Source organism: Myodes glareolus, chromosome X (genome assembly GCF_982192425.1).
Source record: "Myodes glareolus chromosome X, mMyoGla1.1, whole genome shotgun sequence".
Taxonomy (NCBI): domain Eukaryota; kingdom Metazoa; phylum Chordata; class Mammalia; order Rodentia; family Cricetidae; genus Myodes; species Myodes glareolus.
In genome coordinates this window covers 55399484-55424258 of record NC_142053.1, presented here as the reverse complement: position 1 = coordinate 55424258, position 24775 = coordinate 55399484, and the positions used below count along the sequence as shown (strand labels likewise).

The following is a 24775-nucleotide window of genomic DNA, read 5'->3' as shown; positions in this document are numbered from 1 at the left end:
TTTAAAAGGCAAAACGAGAAGACAGGCAATTGCTTGGTGGAGTAAAACATGGGGAAAAAAATCTAATTTGGAAGGGAGGAAATCCCCTTCTCTGTCTTCCCTGGAGAAAAATACTGGAGCTTTGATAGACCAAAGGCAAATCCTAGGCAGACGGTGAAATGCAGTGAGTTCATGTAGGAAATTTCTGGTCAGAGTAAGACCTGTGATTCCAAAGGCAAAGACAACACATTGGGAAAGATAAAGGCTGTCCTTGTCTTTATACTAGCACTTCCAGTGGCAAGCCAGGACTTGCTAGGAGGTAAATGGCCCAGAAGATAACACAGGGCCAGGCTACCTCCTGCATAAAGTTCCCAGCTGGGCCTGACCCTTGCATGTAAATGCTCCAAGCAACTGAGGCTTAAAAGAACTTTAGGGGCTTTCATTTTGTTTCATTTGGAGTAGTCAAGTCAATCTTGCCTTCTGTAAGTAAGGCTTTACTATAACCTCCTTGGTAGTCCTTATAGATTATGACTTAAGAAACCCTAAGGTATTTTAGGAGAGGCAAGCTACCATTTTGTTTGATGTTGTGCCCTTAACATACCTCATTCTCACAGAAGGCAATGTGGTAGAGTCGGGTCTGGATTCAAATTACAATTCTGTGGCGTGACAAAGAGCTCATGTTTGGTCTGCAAGAAGGGAAGGTTTCCTACTTCATGAGGTATTGTAGAAAGTCAGACAATCTCATGCAAGCCCTTGTATACAAGATGTATTTGGCTTTCACAAATATGCTTCTGCACAGAGGCCAAGAATCACTTGAGCTTGAGCTAGAAGATCGGAGCCTTATTTCAAAGGTGAGTTGTATAACATCTCCGATTTAGCTCTTGAATCTAAATAATGGAGTAGATGAGAAAAAAAATCCTGACCTCCAAAAGAAACCGAATAATCTAGAAAGAAGTGGGGGTAAGATGGAAGGTGTTCCCTCGTGCCTGTGTGGACATCTCTCTTCTTCCAGTGAGGGACAGTCTACAAAGCAAAAGGCCAACTTCTATTGGTACCCGAGAGGGATAAAAGTAGTGATACTTTTAGATTCCAAACATGTAGGACAAGGAACGTGGGCTCAACAAGGGTATCAGACAGCAGTGTGGGAAAAGGCAGGTTTTCTTCCAGTATAGCAAGGTGTATTTATTACTCTGGTTCCGACCTTCAAGCTATGAGTGAAAGTGGCGACAATAAGTCAGGACAACAGAGACAAAAACATCTGCAGAACTCAACGTGTAAACACTCAAGTGAGAAAGCTTTATTGAAACACGCATGCAAGTAGTAGAGGTGGAGTACCAAAGAACAAGTGTGAGCCAGGGCTCTCGAGTCACACTTCCGTTACACCATCAAACCACATCAAATAGATCTCTGAAAAACATTCTATGTAATTCACGCATACAATCTTAATCATCCCGATGAATTCAGAGACCCAACAGGAAAGTCAATCTGCAGCTGACTCCATCAACAGGATTTCCTCTTTGGCACGGACACCTTCCACACACACCTCTGTAGAGATAGACTGCCATGAATGAAAAGTCGAGTATCGGAGGGTGAGGAGCAGGAAATGAAAGCTCACTAGATCTCTCTTGTAAGTCTCAACACGCTACTCCGCTGCTACGTGCAGGTCAAGTTTAGGAATCAACCAAAACAGGAACTGAAAATATATTAGGTCAAAAGTCAGAATAGCTGGGCGATTGCATCCACATTTTCATGGGGTGGCAATAATCCCCAGCCTAGGGGAGTACTGTATCGCTTTAGACAGTCTTTGGCTCTTCTGGCTGAAATGGAGGTATACAGACTATGTTCTATGCAACAGCACACCCCAGCCACCAACTTAGAAAAAGCTATAGTACGTGAGAGTGAAGATGTCTCATCCTCCATTAGGGAAATAAGAAAATCCCTCTTCAACAACTGCTATAACAGTTGAAAAAAAGAGAATTCAACATGGGCTGTGAGAAACTTTCTTCAGAGTCACGTAGACCTTCTGGGATCAGCTAGTAGGTCTCACAGGGCAGGTTAATGTCTCAGTGAAAAGACCATTATCTAATTAGAGTGATTTTTCTAAAGTGGCTCCATTATAAGGGCTCCCCAAAGGTCTAGGAAAGAGCTGAGGAGTTTTCGTTGCATTTCAAAGAAAGCCACTACACTCACACAAGGTGGAAATTGCTTTAAAAAAAGTTAAAAGGCAATTTCTAAAAATATATCAAGGTAGATGATGAGATAAAATACAAACCGGAGAGGAAGGACTGGTAGTAAACCCCTCTTCCATAGTGCACTGTCTTTAACTACCAGACCTTGCACACCTAGACACACAAACTAGAGCTACTGCCCCAAATAGCCATACTTCCAGGGGAAGTGGGAGTGAGGGTAGCAGGACAGAAAGTAGAGAGTTGCTGTAAAAGATTTTTAAATTTAGTTAAAGCACAGAAAGGCAGAGGCAACTATGTTCTCTGAAAATATAGTATACATAAATAAAAACCATTCGAAAAGACCCTTCTTGGGCTTCTTTAAAGGGAGGAACACATCTGTGTCACACTAGCTAGCAAAATAAGATCTGCAGAAATACATGTTTATACACACACATGCACACACATTAAATTAGCAAGCTCTCACTGTAGTTGCTTAGCCTTAGTTGACTTGGATTGACCAGGGTTGCACCTGCAGACAAAGACACTCATACACCTAGCTTCTGTTTGACCATTGAAGAACGTAGCTGCAGAGTTCCTTCTGCCCAAGACCCTGGGTACCGTTGCATCTTCTGCCACAGGCTCACTTCCTCACCAGTCGAATCCATCCAGTCCACCACTTCGCCATTACTGATCCCTGAGGAGAAACACCAGAACAGGCTGAACAGAGTCCCACCACTAGTCCGTCAGGGAGGACGGGGTATATAGTGGGGAGGCCAACCCAGAAACGACAATGTACAGTGATGACAGAATGCTGGCAACAGCACTTGCGCACCAGAGACAATCAGGAGACTGCGGGTTGATGAAATGGGACTTGAAATTTCATACTCTCAATGGGGGCTTGATTTTCAGAGCTCTGACACCTCATACCAGAACTGTTACCCTTCTGTCCTTAGCAGCTTGCCTTCATTTTTAAAAGAATAGTTTCTTGAGTACACAGTAAAAAGGCAGTGGGCTGATTAATAACTAGAGTACACATGGAGCCTTCAATTTTCAAAAGGTTGATCTCTCTCTCTCTCTCTCTCTCTCTCTCTCTCTCACAGGAGTTCACACTGAAACCCTGGCTTGCCTTGAACTTGTGGCAATCTTCCCGCCTCTGCCTGCCAGATGCTAAGCTCAGAGGCATACATAACCACGCCCAAGCTCTGAATGCCTTTTATTATAGCTGTAAATTCTCCAACGTTAGGATTATGTGACCTTACTTCTATTTTTTGTATAGTAATTCATTCACTCAATGAACATTTCCTGAGTGCCTACTCTATGCCAGTTTGGGGACACAGTGAAGAACACACAAAAATGTCCCTATGCTTAGGGACAGTACATGTGAATAGGAAAGACAATCATTTTAAAGTTCAAAAGCAGGAAGTAATGCGACATATTTGGAGAGCAGAGTAGAAGTTATGGTGATTTGAACACAACGAATAAGGAAGAAAATGATACAGGAAGGGTAAGAAAGGAAGAGTCTAGATTATACGGGGTCTGTAGACTTGGTAAGAATTTCTAAGGTGGAAGAAAGTCACCAAAACATTTTTACACAGGGAACCAACATGAAGTAGCTTATATGTGCAAAAATACCATTATAGATGCTTTCTCTTACTCATATACAATTAGTAATCACAGCCATAAGAATCCCACAGAAATGTCCAACCAGGGCTGCATGGCTCAAGGATAGTCATGAATGTGGTCTAACACAAAATCATAACTAATTAAAACAATGAAATTTATTTTTTGTTTTACTTTCTGTGATTTCTTGATAACTGGATTAAGCAGTTCTTGTGTGTGAACATTATACTTGAAAATGTCACAATGTCAAAAAGTTGGATAGGTCTAATCAAGACTATAAAAAGATTTAAAAAAAGAGTATCCAAGCCCAAGCCCAGAGAGAAGCCTCATTTAAAGTTTGAAAGCAGAAGTGCAGAATGAAGAACCCATGAAGGACAGTGAGAAATGATGTGCAATGGAGTCAAAGAGAGTCAAGAAGGCAGTAAGTGGTAAGGATTTCAAGAAAAAGGAAGTAATCTGCTCTCTTAAATAGTGCTTGGGAATTCTAGAGTGAGAATAACCTCACTTTGGCATGAAAAATGACTCAGAAGAGTAAAAAAATGGAAGTCATATCATAATGAACTGAGAACTGAAGGAAAGGCCATGAAACAGAGATCACTATTTGGGGGGGGGGATGTGGTCAATGGAAGATTTGCTGTTATTTAATAAGATTAGGCCTGAGCATGTTGGTGCATGTCTATTAGCTGAGCACTTGAGAGCTGGAGGTAAGAATATTAGAAGTTCGAGGCCAAGCTGGTCTTCATGAGACCCTGTCTCAAAAGAAAGATATAAACAAAGAGATTGGCATCATCAGAGCATGTCTATATTCCCCTTCAGTGGTCAAATCAAATGAAATTGATCATACAGAAGAACCACATTCCAGACAAAGAACCACTGCGAAGCAAGGGCTAAGTTTAGAATCCTTGGACAGCACAGATTTGCTGGCAAAAAAAAACCCTTCTCATTATCCCAAGATAGAAGATAGGAATCACAAGTCAGGTATTTAGGTAGTTTTTAGATCTTCTTTTGTGGGAGCATAATGAAGCCCCTGGCTTTCAGGGTCACCTTTCTGTACATAAAACACTGTATGAGTTCAGCCTTCCCTTAAGCCTACCAGGTAGCAGACACTCGGTATGCACTTGTTGGCTGTTTACATAAAGGAAGAGAAATTCCGTCAGAAACGATCTTTGTGTATCACGGAGGGCAAGAGGTAGGAAGAGTAAGGTAGGAAGAGTTAGATAGACAAGAGGCCTTTAAGACAAGTGATGATCAGGTGGGGAGAGAGTCTCACCAGTGCCAACACCCAGCCTGACCCCTCCCAGGAAGTCATTGCTGGCCAGGGGCTCCCGGTCCCAGACAGTCAGTTCCAGGCACATGTGTTGGAGGTCTTCCAGCCTCACACCATTGTAGACAAAGGTATGGTTGTAGTGGGGATTCAGGGTCTTCTTCATCACAGGAGTTTTACGCTTACTGGCCTTGTTCCTCATGGGAAGGAGGTATCTGGCAGAGGGTGGGGAGTTAGCAACACCTACTCAAGCTGGCAGTACATCTAAATTCCCCTTGCCCCTACCGCAGGCCTAGCCCAGGATGGTAAGCCGACAACCAGGTCCGCGTGCACACAAGCCCTCCTTTGAATACGCTGAGGCAGACTCCCCACTACTTCCACTAGATTATATCTACTGCCTTTAGCCTGGAGGGAAAATGACTATGTCAGTCATGCTTCACTCTATGTACCACCAAGGAGGCGTTTAAATATGTCGTTCCACTTTCCTCACGCAAGGTAAAAGAAGCCATTACTAACAGGTATCAGCTTAATCAAACATGACTTCTTGGGGACCTAAAGTCAGTAAATGACCCCCAATACAGATGAAGCTTACCCTATTTAAAAACTGTGGACAAACAGAGCCTAGAACTGCAAATCTAGACAAGTCAGGGAGCATGGACTGTCCACCTAGGATTCAGGAAGAGGACTACCTGGGGAGAGTCAGAACCTAGCTATCACCCTCCAGTTTGAAAGCTAGCACCACAGTTGAGACCAAACTGATCTCAGGGCAGTGCAAAGGTGGGTGTGGGTGAAGGGCTCACCATTCCCTAATTTCAGAACCAAAGCTGCTGAGGATGGTAGGACAAGGGCGGGATCTACAAAGGGAAATTCGAATGGGTTCCCCGCTAACTTGCTTGCCCTATAACTCACTGGTTAGCATAATGCTGGCCCAGGGACTCACCCCTTGACAAAGCTGTCTGAAGTCCCTCCTGATTTGGCAGCCGTCAGGTTCTTGGCTTCTTTGATCCACACCTGGAGTTCTCCCCCTTCCCCACCTTTACCTGTAAGGGATGTCAGCCATTGCAAGAGAACCACCACACCACCAGGTATGTCCCGTGCTTTAATTACATAGCACTTCCTCTCCTTGCTTTGGAATACAGCAGACTCCTTAACTGAATTGTGCCCGCGTCCTCTGTTCCTAGCACAGTGCTTAGCATTAGCAGTAAGAACGCAATAAATAACCCCAACTGCAACAAATGCACCTTGAAAACTCGCTATGAACCAAATACCACCGTAAGCAATTTCATTCCTTCAAAGAGTCCTATGAGTTACACACTACAGTTGTCTCTATTGTGCACATGAGTCAACAAGAAGCAAAGGTACCTGACATTTGCTAAGCAATTAAAACAGAAGGAACTCCTCTGCTGAGCTCTTGACTTCAACCCTGACTGCACAGAACTCACCAGACACCATCAACGTCTGCCCCCACCTACCATTTTGAAAATCCCTTTTCCCAGACTGATGTCTTGCCCTCAGTCTGAATACAGGCAGCTCTTACTGCTTCTTTTTTTTTTTTAAATTATCCACTTTCAGAGAAAATCTCCCTTCCTGCGATCAGATCCTTTGGAAGCTGTTGTCTGCACCTTTCTTTCCTTTCACCATGACCAAATTACCCTTGCCAAGAATGACTATCACCTCTGCTCATCACCTCTGCTTCTCTGGCACATTCACGCAGCCTAGTTTCTTGTGAAATCAGATTTCATTAATGCCTTCCAGTCTAATTCCGATAAGCAGTGTCTTCTCAGGCCTCATCTGGCCTGGTCGCCTCTAGTGTTGAGAATGGCTGAGAGCTCCCGCCCACCTCCTCTTCAAACTCTCTCCTGGCCCTTCGACGTCCTGATAACCCTCTCCCTCACTGACATTTTCCATGTCTTCGTCCTATAAAATTTTCCTGTTGCCAAAGGCTTGGTCTTTGCTTCTTTTCTAGTCATTCTGCACATCCTCCTTGGGATCTATAGATTGCTCAAATCTTCTACATTATACTTTGCTGAGGGTATATTTTTTTTAAAAAAAAAAAAAGAACTTTGCTTGGCCATTGCCAGCAGATCAAGTTAAACTCTTCATTCATGGTCTTTTCCTTTTCAGATGGCTCCAGACTCATCTCCAAACCTAGCTATACTCACACATAAGCACATTCACACCACAACTTCAGCTTCACTATAACTGGGAACATACTCCAGATCACTGACCTAAAACTCTACATTTACCAGGCATGTATAAAAAGGACTTTTTTTTTGAGACAGAGTCCAGGCTGATCTGAAATTCACTATGTAGCTGGTCTAATGATGACTTTCAGTTCCTGACCTCCTGCCTCCACCTCCCAAGCATCAGTTTCTGCCATGCTCCCTGTGTACAACAGAGGCCCTAATGCATGCTCTGCAAGCACTCTATGAACTGAACTGCATCCTTTGCCTATATTGTTTGTATATTACTTCGGTTTTCTTTTTGTTTTAGATTGCAATAATTTTTTTGGAAATGGGCTGTCACTCTCTAGCAAGTCTGGCCTGTCACTCAGTGTATAACCTATCCAGCCTGAAATTTCATGGCAATCCTCCTGCCTTAGCCTCCCGAGTGCTAGGACTATAGGCAGGAATCACCTCAGCCAGCTTCCAAGCTCTTTAAAAACCTGTGCTAATCCTGTTCCTTCTTCCAGAACAGTTCCTCTCTTTTACCTTCCCTCCTTTGGACCTGGTAAAATCTCAAGGTCCAGTTCTGATATTACTTCCTCAACAAAGCTCTCTCTCCATCACCCTCACTGTGGTTTGGTGCATGTGATTACCTTTCTGAAAAACAAAAAACAAAAACAACAAAAAACAAACAAACAAACAAACAAACAAACAAAAAACTTGTCCTCAGAGGACAAGTAGCATATCTCTCTCATCTATGTATCCACAATCACCAGCACCATGCTGGTCATGTTGGTGACTCAGCTTGCTCTTCCCATATCCAAGCACCTTTCTCGGCCACAATGCTCCTCTTCTCTTCTGCCTTCTTAGTAGCTTGACACAGAAGGAACAAGACCAAATCACATTAACAGCCTAAAGGTCACCTAAAAGGAATGTCAGCACAATGTGTGGCATTTCCTTCCAGCTGAGAGAGGTAAAGGCTTCCTTAGGAAGGGACTCCTACCTAGAAGATCCAGGAAACATCCCAGCCTGCCCTAGCCAACAGAGTCAGCATCGGTCTCTCATACACCCTGTATAGACGCTAAGAGCAGCTGAATCCAGGGACCCAAAGAAAACTCACTCTTTTTCCGGTCGCCTCCAACGGGGAGTTTGGAGGCTGGGATGTATTTCAATGAAACCACCAACTCGCCTTTGTGTGCTGGCAAGCCAGGTGAGGACTCAGCACTGATCTGAAACATAGGGAAACCCAACAAGTGAAATCAGGCCTCTGGGGAAACGCGGGGCCCTCTCCCTGAGAGGATTATAAAGTTGTTCCCACGGGTGAGTGTGGTGGTACACCTCTGCAAGCTCAGCCCTGGGGAGGCTGAAGTAAAACGATCACAAGCTTGATGTCAGCCTAGAATACATAGGCAGCCAGATCCTATCTCAAAAATAAGAAAATAAGAAAATGAATAAATAAAATGACCCCAAGAACAGGTTCATGGCATAAGACAGTCCCTCTTTAATGGCTACATCCCATAGCAGTTACAGTTTTCTTTGGTAGCCTCTCCAGGAGGAGATCCAGAAGAACCAAGGCTCACTATTGTGCGCTCTGGGGACACGATCACTAGATCCCAAATGCTCCCGAAGGTATGCCAACAAGGTGGCCACACAAACTCACAAAGGAATGACTGACATATGATTAAGAATCTCAGTACCAGCGCTGTTAGTAAGGGCCAAGTGGAAGCAGTCTCCGTGTCAGCGAACACAAGCAGGGTTAAGAGTGATTTGAACGCCTTCATGTGACATATGGCATGAGGCTATCAGAAAGAACACAGGCTATCTCTTAGAGCCCAAGTACAAGAAAGGTCACTGCAGAAAAGGAAGCAGTCAACTTTCCTCTCCTGAGCCATAGCTTGAACGTGGTATTCCTCTTATAAGCCACCCAATTAAAATCAAACCCAGACAATACCAGCCATGCTACCTATACTGGTTATGTGTTAATCGCTCCTAGAAGTGTTGCTGGTTTTTTTTTAAATTTCAAATTCTAGTTGAATATAACACATATTTAGTTATATGCCTAGAAAAAAATCCACCTTATAACTGCTGGGTAAAATAAACCTAAATCTATGCTTTCATTTATAACTAAAATAAGACTATACTGAATTTATACTTTCTGAAAAGGGAAAATAAAAAATATATACTTACTTTTAGGTAAACAAAGCAAGAAGTAGAAAAAAATCTCACTTATATTAATATAACATAAAATATAAACATAAAATGTATAAAATATAAGATAAATATAAATTATAAACATAAAAGTATTAAAACTATACATGTGTAATGTTTTTATTAATGTCTCTAATATAGCTTTTACTGTTTTCCAGAAAGTGTTTAGTAGTATAACTATATCATTTGTTTAATACTTTGAGTAATATCTATAAGATAGGTATAACCTTTATTTTATGGGCTATTGAATAAAGAAACAGAGAGGTTAAGTCCTTTTCCCACAGACACAATCTAGTAATTACCAGACCTAGGGTTCAGATTCAGACACACTGGCTCCAGAGTCCATGATTTTTAGCACCAGACTGGATGAAACAATCCAAAGAATGAAGAACAATCTACAGCAAGGAGAACAGACTGGGAAAAGCCAGAGGACCTTTCCCTACTTCCTCTATCATCACCAACAGTGTCCTGTTTGTGAAAAAGAGACACATCTGATTTTCAAAAATAAAAAGTACTCTAAAATTTGGTGGTGAGGTTCTATAGAATTTAGGGTTAGGTAAAAGTCTGCTACACAGATTTTAATATTTCACAGTTTGCCTATTTCCTTCAGTACTGGGTATGAAGCCCAGGGCCTAACACCTGCTAGGCATATTATACTCTATGACTGAGATCTTCAACCCCTGACTTACATATTTTTAGTTAACAACCATCACTACACTCCGTGTGCCAGAAGGACAGGGGTTAATGTTATTTTTGTTCGTCCTAGAAAGGCCGACACTTAGCACAGTCCCTAGTTTACATAGGTATCCCATGTTGACTGAGTCTAACAATGGATGAACAAATGTCAAGGGCACAGAGCAAGTAGCTCTGGGAGGCAGGACTGCTCCACTCTCTTGGCTCACGTGGTGTTGCACATTCTTTATGCTCCAGTTTTCCCAGCACGGGCTGGCACCATCTGGAGATGCCCTTTCATCTGCCCCTGCTCTTGAGACTGGGCTAAGCTAGGTTCTCACCACTGACCATGCTGATACTGGTCGGTATAATCCCCTATGTTTCAATAGACTCACTGTAGATCCAGAATACACAAGCTTAGTCTGTGGGGAAGACAGACAAGAAGTGGGAGGAGGTTGCTAGCGCATGGATTGTTGGGGAGTCAAAAACCAGAAACATTAAATATAGATTATTTTAAGTTAAAAGATATGTATGACTTTTAATTTTTTAGTTAAAAAATTGGTTTTAAAAAACCTTACTTTGTGTATAGTAATACAACTTACATACTAAAATCACACTATAGTAGAATGATTTGATAGAGTTTTAAATAAAATATATCAGGGGAAATTTTCAGGTTATTACAAACTTTTAATGAGGGAGACAAGATGGTATTTTAGGTCATAAACTGTCTGCACACTTCATTAGTTCTTAGGTAGCTGACTTTAGGGAACCTTCGACCCTGAGTTTAGTAGTGAGTAGGCGCGGGCACGAGCGCTTCCACAGCACACCTTCCTTGCCACAGAGCAAATACCTCCATTCTCATGTGTGACATTTTTGTCATGGCTATTCATGGTGCTTTAGAGTGACATTTTCAGTGTAATTATACAAACTCCAGGCCACTGGGAGACTGATTTGCATAGCAAATGCTGAAGGAATTCTAAGGTTCTAACAGCATGTTTTACTTTGATAGTAATTCCTTTCCTGTTTTTATGACTATTTAAAGGGGCAAAATGTAATGTCACTAAATTTTCTGGAAGGCAACAGCCCCCTAATTACTAGATACACACTCCTCTGACTCGGCTATTTCACCACTAGGGCTTTTTCTGATAATTACAATCCCCAAAGAAGGCAAAGAGCGGGGATGGGGCATGGCTCAGCGGTATACCCTTGTTTAGCATATGGGAAGCTCAGTACTGAAAACAAGATATATGACAGCATAGTTTCTAAAAATAAACAATGTAAGTACTCACTGGTAGGGGATTGGCAAATAAATTTATAATACAGAACTGTGGGAGAATATTATGTAGCAAGTAAAATGAGATAGCGCTGTAAGTAATGGCATAGAGGAATGCCTATAATAAATTGCTAAAATCAAGAATATATATATATATTTATATATACATATATATGAACAATAGGGCATATGAATTCACTTGGGTCAAAAAAAGAATACAGTATGTATGCACATGTATAAATGGATAGATAGATAGATAGATAGATAGATGCTATCTATGTTGCTTAATACAAAAATTCTAGAAGGATACTTAAATACTTGTTGAGTGGCTATTTCTAAGTAATAAAATTGACTTTGCTTTTGTATATGTTTTGTTGTTTAAATTTGGAACTATGCATATATAGATTATTTTACATTTAATATCCTTAACAGGGTAAAAATTCAAAGGTTTAAAATAAAATTAAAAGACAATATAAAATAGAACAGATAAAAGTAAATCTCTTACACATGAGGCTCACATCAGGTAGCCCCACTATGTTTCTAGACCATCTTTCTACAGATATTCTATGTACTATTCATTGTTTGAAACATTCAAAATACTGTTATAACTTTCAAAGAGGTTTGCCTTCAGTTCGTTCTGATAACTAGGAAGTCGCCGCCAAAGTTCTCTGATGTAGTCATTTTGACACAACCAGAATGGCAGTAAGCTATGGAATGGCCATTATGTGCTACATACTAAAGTCGCTCCGCATTTAGTCCTGCAGCAGGGAGTAGCACTGTCGTACCATTTTGTAGAAAACTAAACTGAGGCTCGCAGAAGGTAGGCGGATTCTCAAGGTTCCCAGCAAGGCACAGAAGCAAGATTCTAATCCTGATCTGCACTAAACCGCCAACCACTATGATGCCATCTTACTACACTAACATCTGAGGGGCTCCTCTAAAGGAAAAGTCCCCTGGCCTGCACACATAACCAAGAAGATAGTCATTGCAGATCTGCAAACTCTCTTGCCTCTCACTTCAAAAGCAGGATGTTTAGCTTGGAAAGGGGTGCAGGTTAGGATACACTCCAAAGGTTAGACTTGAGAGGGGGGTGCAAGTTAGGATGTCAGGATACATTCAGGCTCTGGAAGGTTAGCAGGAAAAACTTGACACACGGTAGCTTCTTGCTTAGCCTGCAATTGCTCCTACTTGGCATGCAAGAGTCTCCGAAATTGCTGCAAAACTCAGAAAGGCCAGCAGGGTGGGGTAGAGCTCTACAGAAAACTACATGCAAAGCTACTTCCAACACAGACCAGCAGAGGCCGCTGCAGACAATCTGCCTGCGAACCAAGCAGGGAAAGACCTTTAAGGCAGACTACCTTTCCATGTAAAGGGAGGCAATGATCCAACTTCTTATCCAGCTTCCAGGAGTCCATGTGGACCTCCGCCTCGCCAAGGAAAGTGTTTCTGCCAAAACGACCGTGATGCCAAACGGAAAACTGCAAAGTCCTCTGGGCCAGAAGAGATTCTGAGATCTCATACTGTGAAGGGAAAGCAGCAGCCCACAGTGGTCAGTTAGGAGTAGCTCCTCACAAACGAATTCTTCCAAACCCTAAGCAACCTGTCTCCATAGTCTGTCAAATGGTTTTAGTTCCTTAGCACTTTGGATTGCTCTGCTCAAAGCTTCAACTTCTCCTTGTTCACTAACCCTAACACAGTCCATAGGAAGCCAAGGAAACTAAGTATGTCCTGGAGTGACTGAAAGGACATGAAACTATCCACAAACAAGTTCCAAGGGGACCTTTCATCTCCAATTACTTTTAAATTTTCATTACATTTTATTTGTGTATGTGTGTGTGGATGTGTGCACACACGTGTGTACACACACATGCATGCAGTACATGAATGTCATGTGTACATATGTGGGGACGAACATGCCATGGCATGAGTGTGGAGGTCGAAGGACAGCCTGCAAGAGTCAGTGGTCTCTTTCTACCACGTGGATCTGAAGAACCAAACTCAGGTTGTCAGACTTTACCTGCTAAGTCATTCTGCTGGCCCTCAAAGACTTCATTTTTTAAAAGATTCTATTTTGTTTGATGTGACTGTGTACCTACATATATTTATGTGCAATACACACATGTAGATGGCCACCAAGGCCAGATTATGACGTTAGATCACCTGGAACTGGAGTTATAGACAGTTGTGGGCCACCATGTGGGTGCTGGGAATTGAACTCAGATTCTCTGCAAGAGCAGCAAGAGCAGCAAGAGCTCTGAGCTGCTGGATCATCTCTCTAGAGCCTCAAATGAATTTTTCAAATGAGCTATGTGGTCATGTGAATTTCCAACTTCACAACAATCCAAGGAAGCCAAGTTCAACTGTGTTCTCTTCCCCCAAGAGGTCTGGATATGAACACATGACCACAGTGAATCCCCAGACATAGACACGGTCGTCCACTCACGTTGTAGAGGCACGACTGTACCACAAAGGCACAGAAAAAAAAAAAACACCTTCTCCCCTCTAGGTTCCAAAACATACCCTAAAGGTCTCATCATAGAGTGGATTGATGGTGTCCCGCTTGATGCTGGTCTTTCTTTTTCCTTGGCGGGACTTATCAGGCAGAAGATAAGTCTTCACATATCTAGAAACCAAAGACAGCGCTAAATTATTTGCTAGCCTTTCTCCGGTCCCTTCTTTACTTTCCTGCTCAGCATATAATAAGATACTCTGTCAATATCTTCAGTCTTGCTTTTTCCAAGTCCTAGGCCCTTTATTATATCACACTCACTATTCTACTCCCAGAGAGATGACAATATGGATCAAGAGTCCCCAGACAGCTTCCAAGGTCTAGCTTCGCTGTCAAAGTGTTACTCAGGAGCCAGAAGCACTCACGGATTAGAACGCTTCTTGGCTTCATCAGCGTAGGCCAGCTGGTGGCACTCCTTCACATGGATGACCAGAGTCTGTGTTTTCTGCTCAAACTTGAGAGAAAAGACGATCTTGCCAGTCACAGAGACATTCCCAAAGTCACCAGCCTCACTATAGATGCTCATCATGCTGCCAATGGTACTCTGCAGGGGAAGCAATAACAAATGTCTAAGGAAGATGCACTCCACATTCCCAATTGAGCCCATCGTACCCCATGCTAAGGTCAAAAGTCTCAGGAGAGCCTGCGAGGAGCCAGCACTGCCAACAGCCCTTTGTCCTGAGAGTAAGTCAGTGCCAATAGCACATCCAAAATTGTTCGGGTGCACACGCAGACTCTTAATGCCCCTTTCCCCTCATTTTACACAACCTCTCGTTGATTTTTCCCCATCTGTAGAATGGTGAAAAGCAGCAGGGAGATAAGGCACACCTAAGCGCATCTGTGTTGTGTGTCATGCACATTGTAACATTGGCTGGAAGGTGTTAGTTATCACTTTAAAATGGGGCCATAGTTATCTACCTTCTATCTAGCGATATCTACGGAGGAAAGGGATTGGGCCAGAACTGAGAAGAGCAGGAGAGGCGCCACTCCTCATTGGTAGCAGTCAGGTATAGGAAGTGAGCTCTCTAGTTTCTTCCAGTGTGAATGTGAAAATCTGTTCACCTAAATAGCAATCTTTGTACTTATGACAGATGTAGGCCCTGTTTAGCAAATGTCCCAAAAATGTCCATGAGGCTTTATCCACACCTGGATGCCAGTCTGCAAAGGTCTTTCTCCTGACACCTGCTCGCCTTCAGTGTGAGAATAGGGGGCAGCTTAAGATGAAGGAGTCTGGTCTTGTTTACTGCATGGCCTGGTTATCCTTTCAGAGGAGCTAAAGTTACTTTTCACAAAGCTGTGATGGAAGAATAGTCAGAGCCTTCATGCCCTCTGGAGAGGCTCCAGATGGGAGGTTCAGGCAGTCACCTAGAAGGTTCAGGCAGTCACCTAGAAGGTTCAGGCAGTCACCTAGGAGGTTCAGGCAGTCACCTAGGAGGTTCAGGCAGTCACCTAGAAGTTCCACTGAGCACCGAAGCTCTATAATGAGGACAGGAACAAAGAAATGCACGCCCCTTACCTAGGAAGAGGAACTAGGGTGATTGCCCCAGGTCCCCAGTCTGCTCTAGGGAGGATGGCTCTTCCTTCCTTCCCAGTACCCAATGTGCCTATCAGCACAAACACATAGAACATACCATGGAGGAGCCACTTTGCATGCTGCCTCTGGCCAGTTTCTGTCGATGCAACTTCACCAAATGGTCAATGTCCTCTTCTTCCTCCTCCTCTTCTTCCTGGAACAACAGAGACTTGAGAGTTAATAAAAGTAAGGCTCAAAAACCAATGTCTTTCCTTCAATAAGGACCAAAATTGGTTGCAAAAGCTCTGAGTTTTCAGGTGAATATATGTACACATGTCCTTATTTTTAACATATCCTCATATCTCAAAAGAATATAGGTATTTAATATTTTAATAGTTTTATAAGTCTCCCATTTGAATACCCCATCTAGCCATCTCTTTGTATGCTTTTCATTTTAGTAGTAGAAGTAGTATTATGTATATTCCATTATGATGATGATAATGATGTGTGTGTCTGTGTGTGTGTGTGTGTATTCAGTCATACATGTACCATGGCACACATGTGGTAGTCCAAAAACGACGCTAGAAAGTCAGTTTTCTCCTTCCACCTTAATATGGGCTCCCGGGAGCAAACTCAGGATGCTGGGCTTTCCCAGCAAGTGCTGTTGTCCTGAGTCACCTCACTGGTCTTCTCTTGCTATTTTAGTCACAGTAGCCAACTATATACCCAACAATGTGATCAACAGTAAGCGACACCAAAGACAGCTCTTCAAATTAATAAATGGCACTTCTTCAGAAACTGGGGAAAATAAGGATCATTGCACCTTTCCTAAATAATTAAACAATTTGGACTCTAATTTAAATTAACCCAACTCTAAATTTAGAATTTTAATAGTGTGGCCAAGGGAAACGTAAGAGTGCTTACCATATCCGCACTGAGGCCTGGTACAGATTTGCTCCTGTCTCCCAAGATGCCACTTTCCGGTGCCACATCTTCTGGCCGAAGGTCTATTACAGACTTAGTGTATTCTGCATGAAAAACCAAAAATTTAGCCCAAAAGAAACCTGCTATACTCCAAACCAAGAGACAGCACACAAACGAACCCCATGTAGCCATGAAGGGGAGGCTACCTGAAGGCCTCAGGATTTTTCTGGTGTTCTTCTTGAATATCATGTCACCCTCGTCAACACAGACTGCATTTTGGCTCCCTGGTTGAATTTCCTAAAAGGGAATAAGGGCAAGGGCATGGGAAAAGACCAGCAGGTAGACCAAAGAAGCATAAAGAATACTCCCAAACAGCTTATGGGCCAGATTGGAACCCAACTATAACAGACTTAAAGGAAAGATGTTCACGCACATTTCAGACAAGACCTTTGAAATGTTTCCAAATGAATCTAAGTAAAATTTTAGCTAAATTCCTGATTTAAATTCTAACTTGAGATAAGAAGACAGGAGGGAAGGGAGGGAGGGAGGGAGGGAGGGAGAGGAAAAGAAGTAAAACCAATAGCCTCACAGTTTACCTTTTCAATTTGAGATTTGGGAGCAGACATCTTCTTCCATTCTGGGAAGAGCCCAGATTTATCCAGAGAATCTCTCCTAGAAATATCAGAAGTTAGAACTAAGTCAGGTCTTCCCTGTCCTCTTCTAGCCAGGCCCCAAAGCACTAGCAAGGGAGGAGAGGCACTACCATGACCATAGCAACGAAACTGAGAAGTCAGGTTCACTGCCAAGTGCGGACAATCAGGCAAGCAACCTTGCCCCCACACAGGTGCACACTCCCCCTTTCCTCCAGGAGAGTGGCAGAATCCTCCACAGTGCAGCGTCCCAGGGAAGTAAGCTCACTCCAGGAAGCTGTGCCCAGAGCCAGGTCAGCAGAAGTATTAAAGGGAGACTCCTGCTGAGGTAGCAGCAAAGAACCCCTGGGACAGAGGCCAGGAACATTCAAGGTAGAAGAAACCTGCATCCTGCTGCTAAGAAGAAAATGAAAGCTCAGCATGGTCCGAAGTGAGAGAGGCGGGGAAACCCCACCTGGAGGTGCTATCAGAGTCAGCTGTGTAGCTATCCAGACTTTCGCTCTCAGCCTCCAGCGCGCTCTTTCCACTCCTCAGCTTTGGCACTTCGAATGGCACACTAGAATAAAAAAAACACGGCCTGGTGTTTACTCTAGAATAAAAACCACGATCTGGTGTTTACACTAGAATGAAAACCAAGATCCGGTGTTTACATTCGAACAAAACCCAAGATCTGGTCTTCTATGGGAAGTGAAGTCTCCTGCCTCTGGATAGGTATCTTTCCCTCTGGTCCATAGTAGTAACCTGAATGATTTTTAAAACATAAATGGGAGTCAGATTTCCAATGCTGGGACTCACACTTAGGGCCTCACATGCGCTAAGCAAATATTCTCCCTCTAAGCTGCATCCCCAACCATGGGAGAAGACTGCAAACACTTAAGTCATTTCCCCTTTCTGTGGAAACTGTGTTTAACCCCTTAGCCTAACAGGAAACTTCTAATGACCTGCTGCTTCTAAGGTCTCCAGGTTCATCTCTCACCCTTCACTCTTCACACTCTACATACCAGAAGACTACGATCTGCTTTCTAAATACCCCAAACTTGTCCTTCTTTCTATGCAGACCAGGCTGTTCTTGAACTCACAGAGATACACCTGCCTTTGCCTCCAGATTGCTAGGATTCCAGGCCTGCAACACCAGACCTGGTGATAACATTACCTTATTCCCCTGATTTCTTTAGAATTCATTCATTCATTCATTTACTTTATGTGTATTAATGTTTTGCCTGCATGGATGTCTGTGTGCCATGTGCATGCCTGGTGCCCACAGAGGACAGTAATAGGGCACAGGATCATGTAAATCCAGAGTTACAAACAGTTGTGAATCACCAAATGGGTGCTGGGACCCAAACCCAGGTCCTCTGCAAGAGGATCAAGTGCTCTCAACAGCTGAGCCATCTCCCCAGCCTCATGTAGCATTGTTCTTAGTACTTGAAAGGCAGGGATAGTCCAAGTGCTCATCTATAGATGAAGGGACAACCAAAATATTGTATAGCAATACAAAGGAATATTGTTCAACTAGAAATGAGCATAAAACTCTAGTATATACAGCAACATGAATGAATGGTGAAATTTTTGTGCTAACTGAACAAACCAATCAGAATGCCCACAGTTGGTGTGACTTGATTCAGAGGATAAGCCCAGGGTATGCAAACACAGAGAGGTAGACCATAGAAGAAAGGAAGGAAGAACTAGCAGGGACTAGTTAATGTACGAGGTTCCTTTGTGGAGTGGTAGGGATGGTCTGACACCCAATAGCTGTGCTGGGTGCGTCTCAGCCTAAAATTTCTAACACTCATAGATTCGAACTTTACAAAATTGAAAATTATGGTTTAATGTTACATAACTTTTAACCTCAATTTGTAAACAACAACAACAACAACAACAAAGAAAACAATAAAATTATAACATCAATTCTGACATCCTCCACTCTCTCAAAATAAATTATAGTCTCGACAGGGGTCAACAAAGTCTTACACGACTGGCTTCCCATTCATTTCTGTTCCTATTTCCAAGTACCAACACCCCCCACAACTCAACTCCAGATTACATATGTGGCAAACTCATACTGAGTTCTTTAACCATACGTAGTTTTCTGTCTACAATGCTCCTCCTACTCACCAAATATCCTCCATGTTTGCCCCTACATTTTTTCAAATGTCTCCTTATTATTGGGACTTGCCCTACTATCCTGAGGAAAACAGCACAGATACCCACGTGTTCCCGGCACTCCATATCCCTTCACTCCGGATAATTGTCACCCTCAAACTTGTCAACATCTGACAGACTATACATTTGATTATTTGCGTTGTGCGCTCCCTACTCCTAAATCTACAATCTACAAACAAGGGACTTTTTGTACACACTATAGCATCCCAGTGCACAAAAAAACATCTGGCACACTGTAAGCTTTCACATACATTTAGCAAAGAAATGAACAAAAACAAGGTGACCAAATCTATACTATCCCAATGTCTCCGCCAGTGGAGACTAGACTTTCCAACTTGTCAGGTGATGTTTGAGCTAGGTCTGTGCAAACAAACAGAAGGAGCTGAGTTGAAATCGTCACATACACAGGTGAGAGAGAGGTCATTCTCAACAACTGTCCCAGCTTTATCACACGAGACACAGCAAGGAACTTGGTTTTCTTTTTCCTCAAAAATCCTTCCTTTGTCGGCTTCACTGCGCAGTGAAAAGGAACTTAAACAGTCATTCCTCTAGAGGCACTACTCAACAATGGTCCACGGATTGTTTGGTGCTTGTATTTCTTTTCTTTTCTCCTTTTCCTCCCTAAAGATGAATCCGTTCTGATCCTGAGCTGATGTAAACAACCGTAGGGCAAAAAAGCAATTATTTGACATCTGTGCAGTAAAAATAAACTCAGAGATAGGAGTCCTGGTCTTTATCTGTATGATCTCAGGTAAATCATTTATCCTGCTTTCTTTTCTATAAAAATAAAAGGGTTGGATTCAATTATCTCTGAGGCTCCATAATTTTATGTAAAAATCACTTATGCTCAATCTGTTTTCATGTTTATAATAAATAAGAGGCTTCTCAATTCAATGAGACAAGAGGTCGTAGACAGCCAGAAGCAGTAGATTTCAGAAATTACATTCTGAGCAGTGATGTCAGATGCGTTAATCAAGTTCAGCAAATACAAGCCATTTTTAACCTTAACTACAAAGGAATAAGGGGCCTCATCACCTGGAACAGATGACTCATGCCCCCAAGGCTCTCTGATAAAATCACGGTACATATATACCGTCCAACAGCACACAGCATAGAAACTAATGAAGAGCTCTGGTGTTGGAGAAGTGCCTGGGTTGCAGTTTTCTGCTGTTTTTAACTAATTGACACAAATAAGCTGTACGTGCTTAATTACGCACGCTGATGATTTCTGGCAAGAGACATGCACATCAAAAGCTACTGCTAAAGCTTAGTTAAGGAACATATTAATCACTCTCCAAAGTGTCTTCATGCCCTTTGGCAATCCGTCCCTCCCCTTCCAGACCCTGGTTCCAGGTAAATGTTGATCTAGCTCTTTTGCTCAAAATTAGTTTGTATTTTCTGAAATTTATATAATAGAATCAAAAAGACTCATAGAGGAAGTCCTCTTTTTTGTTTTGTAGTGTCCTGTCACTAGGTAGCTCTGGCTGGTCTGGAATTTGCTATGTAGACCAGGCCAGCCTTCAACTCAGCGATCCACCTGACTCTGCCCTGTCTGCTAACTGCTGGAACCAAAGGTTTGCGCTACCACACCCAACATATAGGTAATGTTTTGTTTAGTGTTTTTCACTCAACATATGTATTTTGAAATCCATTCATGATACTGCATGTATCAATAGTTCATGTCTTTCATTACCAGATTAGTACTCTGTGGCATAAACAAATCAGTTTATCACTCGCCTGTTGGTGAACACCTGAATTGTTTCCCGGTTTTAGCTATCATGAATGAAGCTATTATATACTATTGTATACATAATAGACCCTAAAGACACCACCAGAAAACTTTAAAAACTGATGAATGCCTCCAACGAAGTGGCAAGACATAAAATTAATACACAAAAGTCATTAGTCTTTCTATACACAAATGACGAGCAAACTAGAAAAAAAATAGTTCCAGGCATAATAGCCAAAAAAAAAAAATACACTGGAATAAACCTAAGCAAGGGTGTGAAAAGACTTCTACAATAAAAACCTTAAAGCACTGAAGAAATGAATTGAGGACTATAGTAGAAGATGGAAAGATCTCCCAGTTCATCAGTTGAAAAAAATCAACACGTTAAAATGGCTATTTTACTAAAAGCAATTTACAGAGTCAAACAATCCCCACCAAATTTACAGTGACAATCTTCACAGAAATAGAAAAAAATCTTAAAACTCATAAAAAGCACAAGAGACCCCAGCAGCCAATCATGAACAAAAAGAATATTGCTGAAGGTATCGCCATCCCTGATCTCAAGTTATACTATAGAGCCACAGTAATAAAAACAACATAGCACTCTCACAAAGACAGACTCAGAAATCAATGGAATAGAATTGAGGGACAAGGCCATACAACTACTTCATTTCTGCTGATAAGCTTTCATGGTCCTGGAAGATGCTGTGTAGACCATTGGGAAGTAAAAAAAAAATCACGGCATTGGCATCCATGAAGCCAACTTTACATGCTACAATACTGACCTGCCAGGCAAAATGCACCCACTGGGGAAACAGTGGCATGAAGTTTATGAGGATAACCAACTAACTGCTCCAAAGAAAGAATTTAGACCTGTTGCTGACTACCTGATCAAAAGCCCATGGCTTAGGAGGTCAGAAGCCCTGGGGGAAGGCCTATAACTGTGTTAGTAAATGGCATGTTGTCCAACTGCTTTCTAGGTATTTATACTCACACCCATAAACACTGTTGCCCTCAACTTTGGCCAAGTAAGTTTCTCTCTTCGGTGGTCAGCAGTTAACACAGCGAGTTAGGACTCATCAAAGTACTGCGCATAAGTGTCTACTAAGTGATTAGCCCTATATACAACATCTACATCAATCATCCTCCCATCTCTCCTCCTCCCGCCCCCCGCCCCTCGCCCCCCACCAAGGTTCAGGAAACATCACAGAAGGGTGAAGAGAATGTGAGGGCCAGGGACTGAGGAACAGTGCTGTCAAACGCTGTGCTGGGCGCCTGACATGGCCCGTGCACCGCCCACAAAACTCCCTGCAGCTCTAGTCGTCTGTGCATGATAAAGTCTCAAAAAAGAGAAAAGGAGCTAAAAGGCAAGCAGAGAAGTAGTCTCCTAGAGTAGGATCACACAGCGTATCAAATTTGCATCATCACTGTTAATATGCCATCTTTTGGTTTTATATACTATATGTATAGTTGCTAAATTTTCTTTAATTCTTGCTTTCCAGAGTTTTATAAATGGAAAATAATTTAATGAGTTCTGTGATGAAATATCTAAAATATATGTGTGGTATGCATGGCTATTTAAGTGTTTACATATATGTAGGCACAAGTGTGTGTGTGTGTGTGTGTGTGTGTGTGTGTGTGTGTCCCCAAGATTGACACTGGGTGTCTCCTTGATCCCTCTCCTCATATATGGAGGCAGGGTTTCTGGCTGACATAGTGAACCATCATCTTGCTGTGTGATTCTTTGCCAAAGCTTCCCCAACTACTACCCCAAAGCAACTACTAAGTGGGGTGGGGGAATCTACACTCTAGTGCTCACCTAGAGTGGCAAGCCTTACCAACCGAGCCATCATCTCTCCAGGCCATACACTTATATGTTCTTTTTTAATTTCAGGGCTGGGAATATAATTTACTACAAGAGCACTTGCCTAGCATGTATGAGATCCTAAGTTCAATTCCCAGCACTGCCAAATAAAAATAATAGTAATTCCTTACTGTCTTAAAAAAAATAAATGAAACTTCTGCAAATATACATATAAAAGTCTTTAGATGGGCATATGCTTTGACTTCTCTTGAGTTACACATGTATGGATGAAACGTTGGAATCACACAGTAAGTATACAGTGAACTTTTTAAAAGACTCAACTTTCCCAGAGCAGCTGACCACGGTAAACATTTCTCCACAGAAGGGAATGGGAATTTCAGCTGTTTTATACCCAGCACTTACTATGGTCAAGCTTTTGAAATGACAGCAATTCTTGTGGGCATGTGGCATCTCATTGCTATTTTATTTACATTCTTCTAGTGATTAATGATGTTGAACGTCATTATTTGACATCTGAATATTATCTTTAATAAAATGTCTGTTCAGATCTTTTGCTCCCTTCTATAGGATTGTCTCTATTACTGTTTTTTTAAGGTCCTTTTCTTTCATTTTCAGCCTTAACATGCCCATGATATAATCTTTTGAAAACAATTAAAATGCAGGTGTTTAACTCACAAGGCTGTGTATGGAGACCTTAGTAGGTCACATGTCAAAGTTATCAATGGCTGTTAACAATGATTGGAAAAAAAATAGGTTCCTGGAGAACTTAACTATCATGTTTCTGTATACTTCTTTCGATCTTTGGCTTTACTATATAGCCCAAAGTGGCCTGATGCTTGTGGTCCTCCTACTTCAGCCTCACGAGTAACTGAAAATACAGACATGTGCCAGCAGTTTTATACAGGATTTTTAAAACAATCATAAAAAGTGTAATAAAATCTTTTCTTATTGGGAAAAATAAAGAAAATCTCCTCACAACACATGACTAACAGACACCAGCAACAAACAAATGGGGTAAAGTGTAAGTTCACAAATCAAAATTAAAAAAAAACTACAGTTAAGAAAAACAAAAGATTTGGGGAGCTGAGGAGATGGATCAGGGATGCTGGCTTTCTAAGCATGAGGACCTGAGTTTCAATCCCTAGATCCCATGTATATCCCTAGATCCCAGGTATTAGCATGTGCCTGAGCCCATTGCTTCGTGTGAAAGGAGGGCAAGGAGCACTGAGACTTGGCATCCAGCCTAGCTCCAGGCTTGGTGGAACACCCTGTTTCAAGGGAATAAGGCAGAGCATGTTAGGGCAGGATACCTGATTTCTTTCTCTGGTCTCCTCAGGTACACACACAGATAGACACAAACACACACACACACACACACACACACACACACACAGAGAGAGAGAGAGAGAGAGAGAGAGAGAGAGAGACCATACAGACAAAAATAAATCAGAAAACAAAAACTTTTTAAAGTTCAGGAGACACACATTGAGACTACAACCCACTTTCCATCTCTCCTTTAGGGTTACAGAAGAATAGGTACAACAGGGCTGGAGAGATAGGTTAGTGACTAAGAGAAGTGGTTCCTCATCATGAGGGTCCTGGCTCAATTCCCAGCATCCACATGGTAGTTTACAACCAGGGGGTCCAATATACTCTGCTGGCCTCTGCAGGCACAAGGAACGAATGTGGTACAAATTCATACAAGCAAGAAAATTTCCCATACACATAGGAGTAAAATAGTGCTCGTCAGAAGAAGGGAGAATGGGAGGGTACTAAGTTATAGTTAGATCAGTGTAAGAAGTTTTAGTGTGTAGGTCTCCATTTATGTGACTATATATGACTCTGTGTACTATATCTTTAAAAAAAGAAACAGTTTTGAACATTTTCATCATAAGAAGTGAGAATTATGAAAAGTAGCTTTACTTAACTTGATTTAAGTTACATGATGTATGCTTTTATTAAAATACCACATGTTATTCCATAAGTATATATAATTTCTGTATCAGTTAAAAATCTTAAATTATGGGTTGGCAATTAGCTCAGTGCTAGATCCCTTGCCTAGCAAGCACAAGCCCCTGAGTTTGGTTCTTAGCTCCAAAATGAAGTTTAAAAA

At 42.1% G+C, this 24775-nt stretch overlaps 1 protein-coding gene across 2 annotated transcripts in view; it reads right to left on the bottom strand.

Moving 5' to 3' along the window:
* Positions 1–1254: 1254 nt before the first annotated feature.
* Positions 1255–24775, bottom strand: part of Sytl4 (synaptotagmin like 4) — a 51997-nt gene continuing 28476 nt past the window's right edge. Inside the window, exons 6-17 of one of the 2 annotated variants that reach the window (XM_048417908.3) lie at positions 17400–17501; positions 16892–16967; positions 16502–16592; positions 16296–16399; positions 15490–15585; positions 14224–14402; positions 13870–13972; positions 12708–12869; positions 8317–8425; positions 5972–6071; positions 5038–5246; positions 1255–2841 (exon numbers count right to left, since the gene is read on the bottom strand). In XM_048417908.3, the coding sequence (XP_048273865.2) occupies positions 2693–2841; positions 5038–5246; positions 5972–6071; positions 8317–8425; positions 12708–12869; positions 13870–13972; positions 14224–14402; positions 15490–15585; positions 16296–16399; positions 16502–16592; positions 16892–16967; positions 17400–17501 (1480 nt within the window). In that variant the 3' untranslated portion in view covers positions 1255–2692. The remainder of the gene's footprint in view (positions 2842–5037; positions 5247–5971; positions 6072–8316; positions 8426–12707; positions 12870–13869; positions 13973–14223; positions 14403–15489; positions 15586–16295; positions 16400–16501; positions 16593–16891; positions 16968–17399; positions 17502–24775) is intronic. The other variant, XM_085684933.2, reaches the window with a different exon arrangement.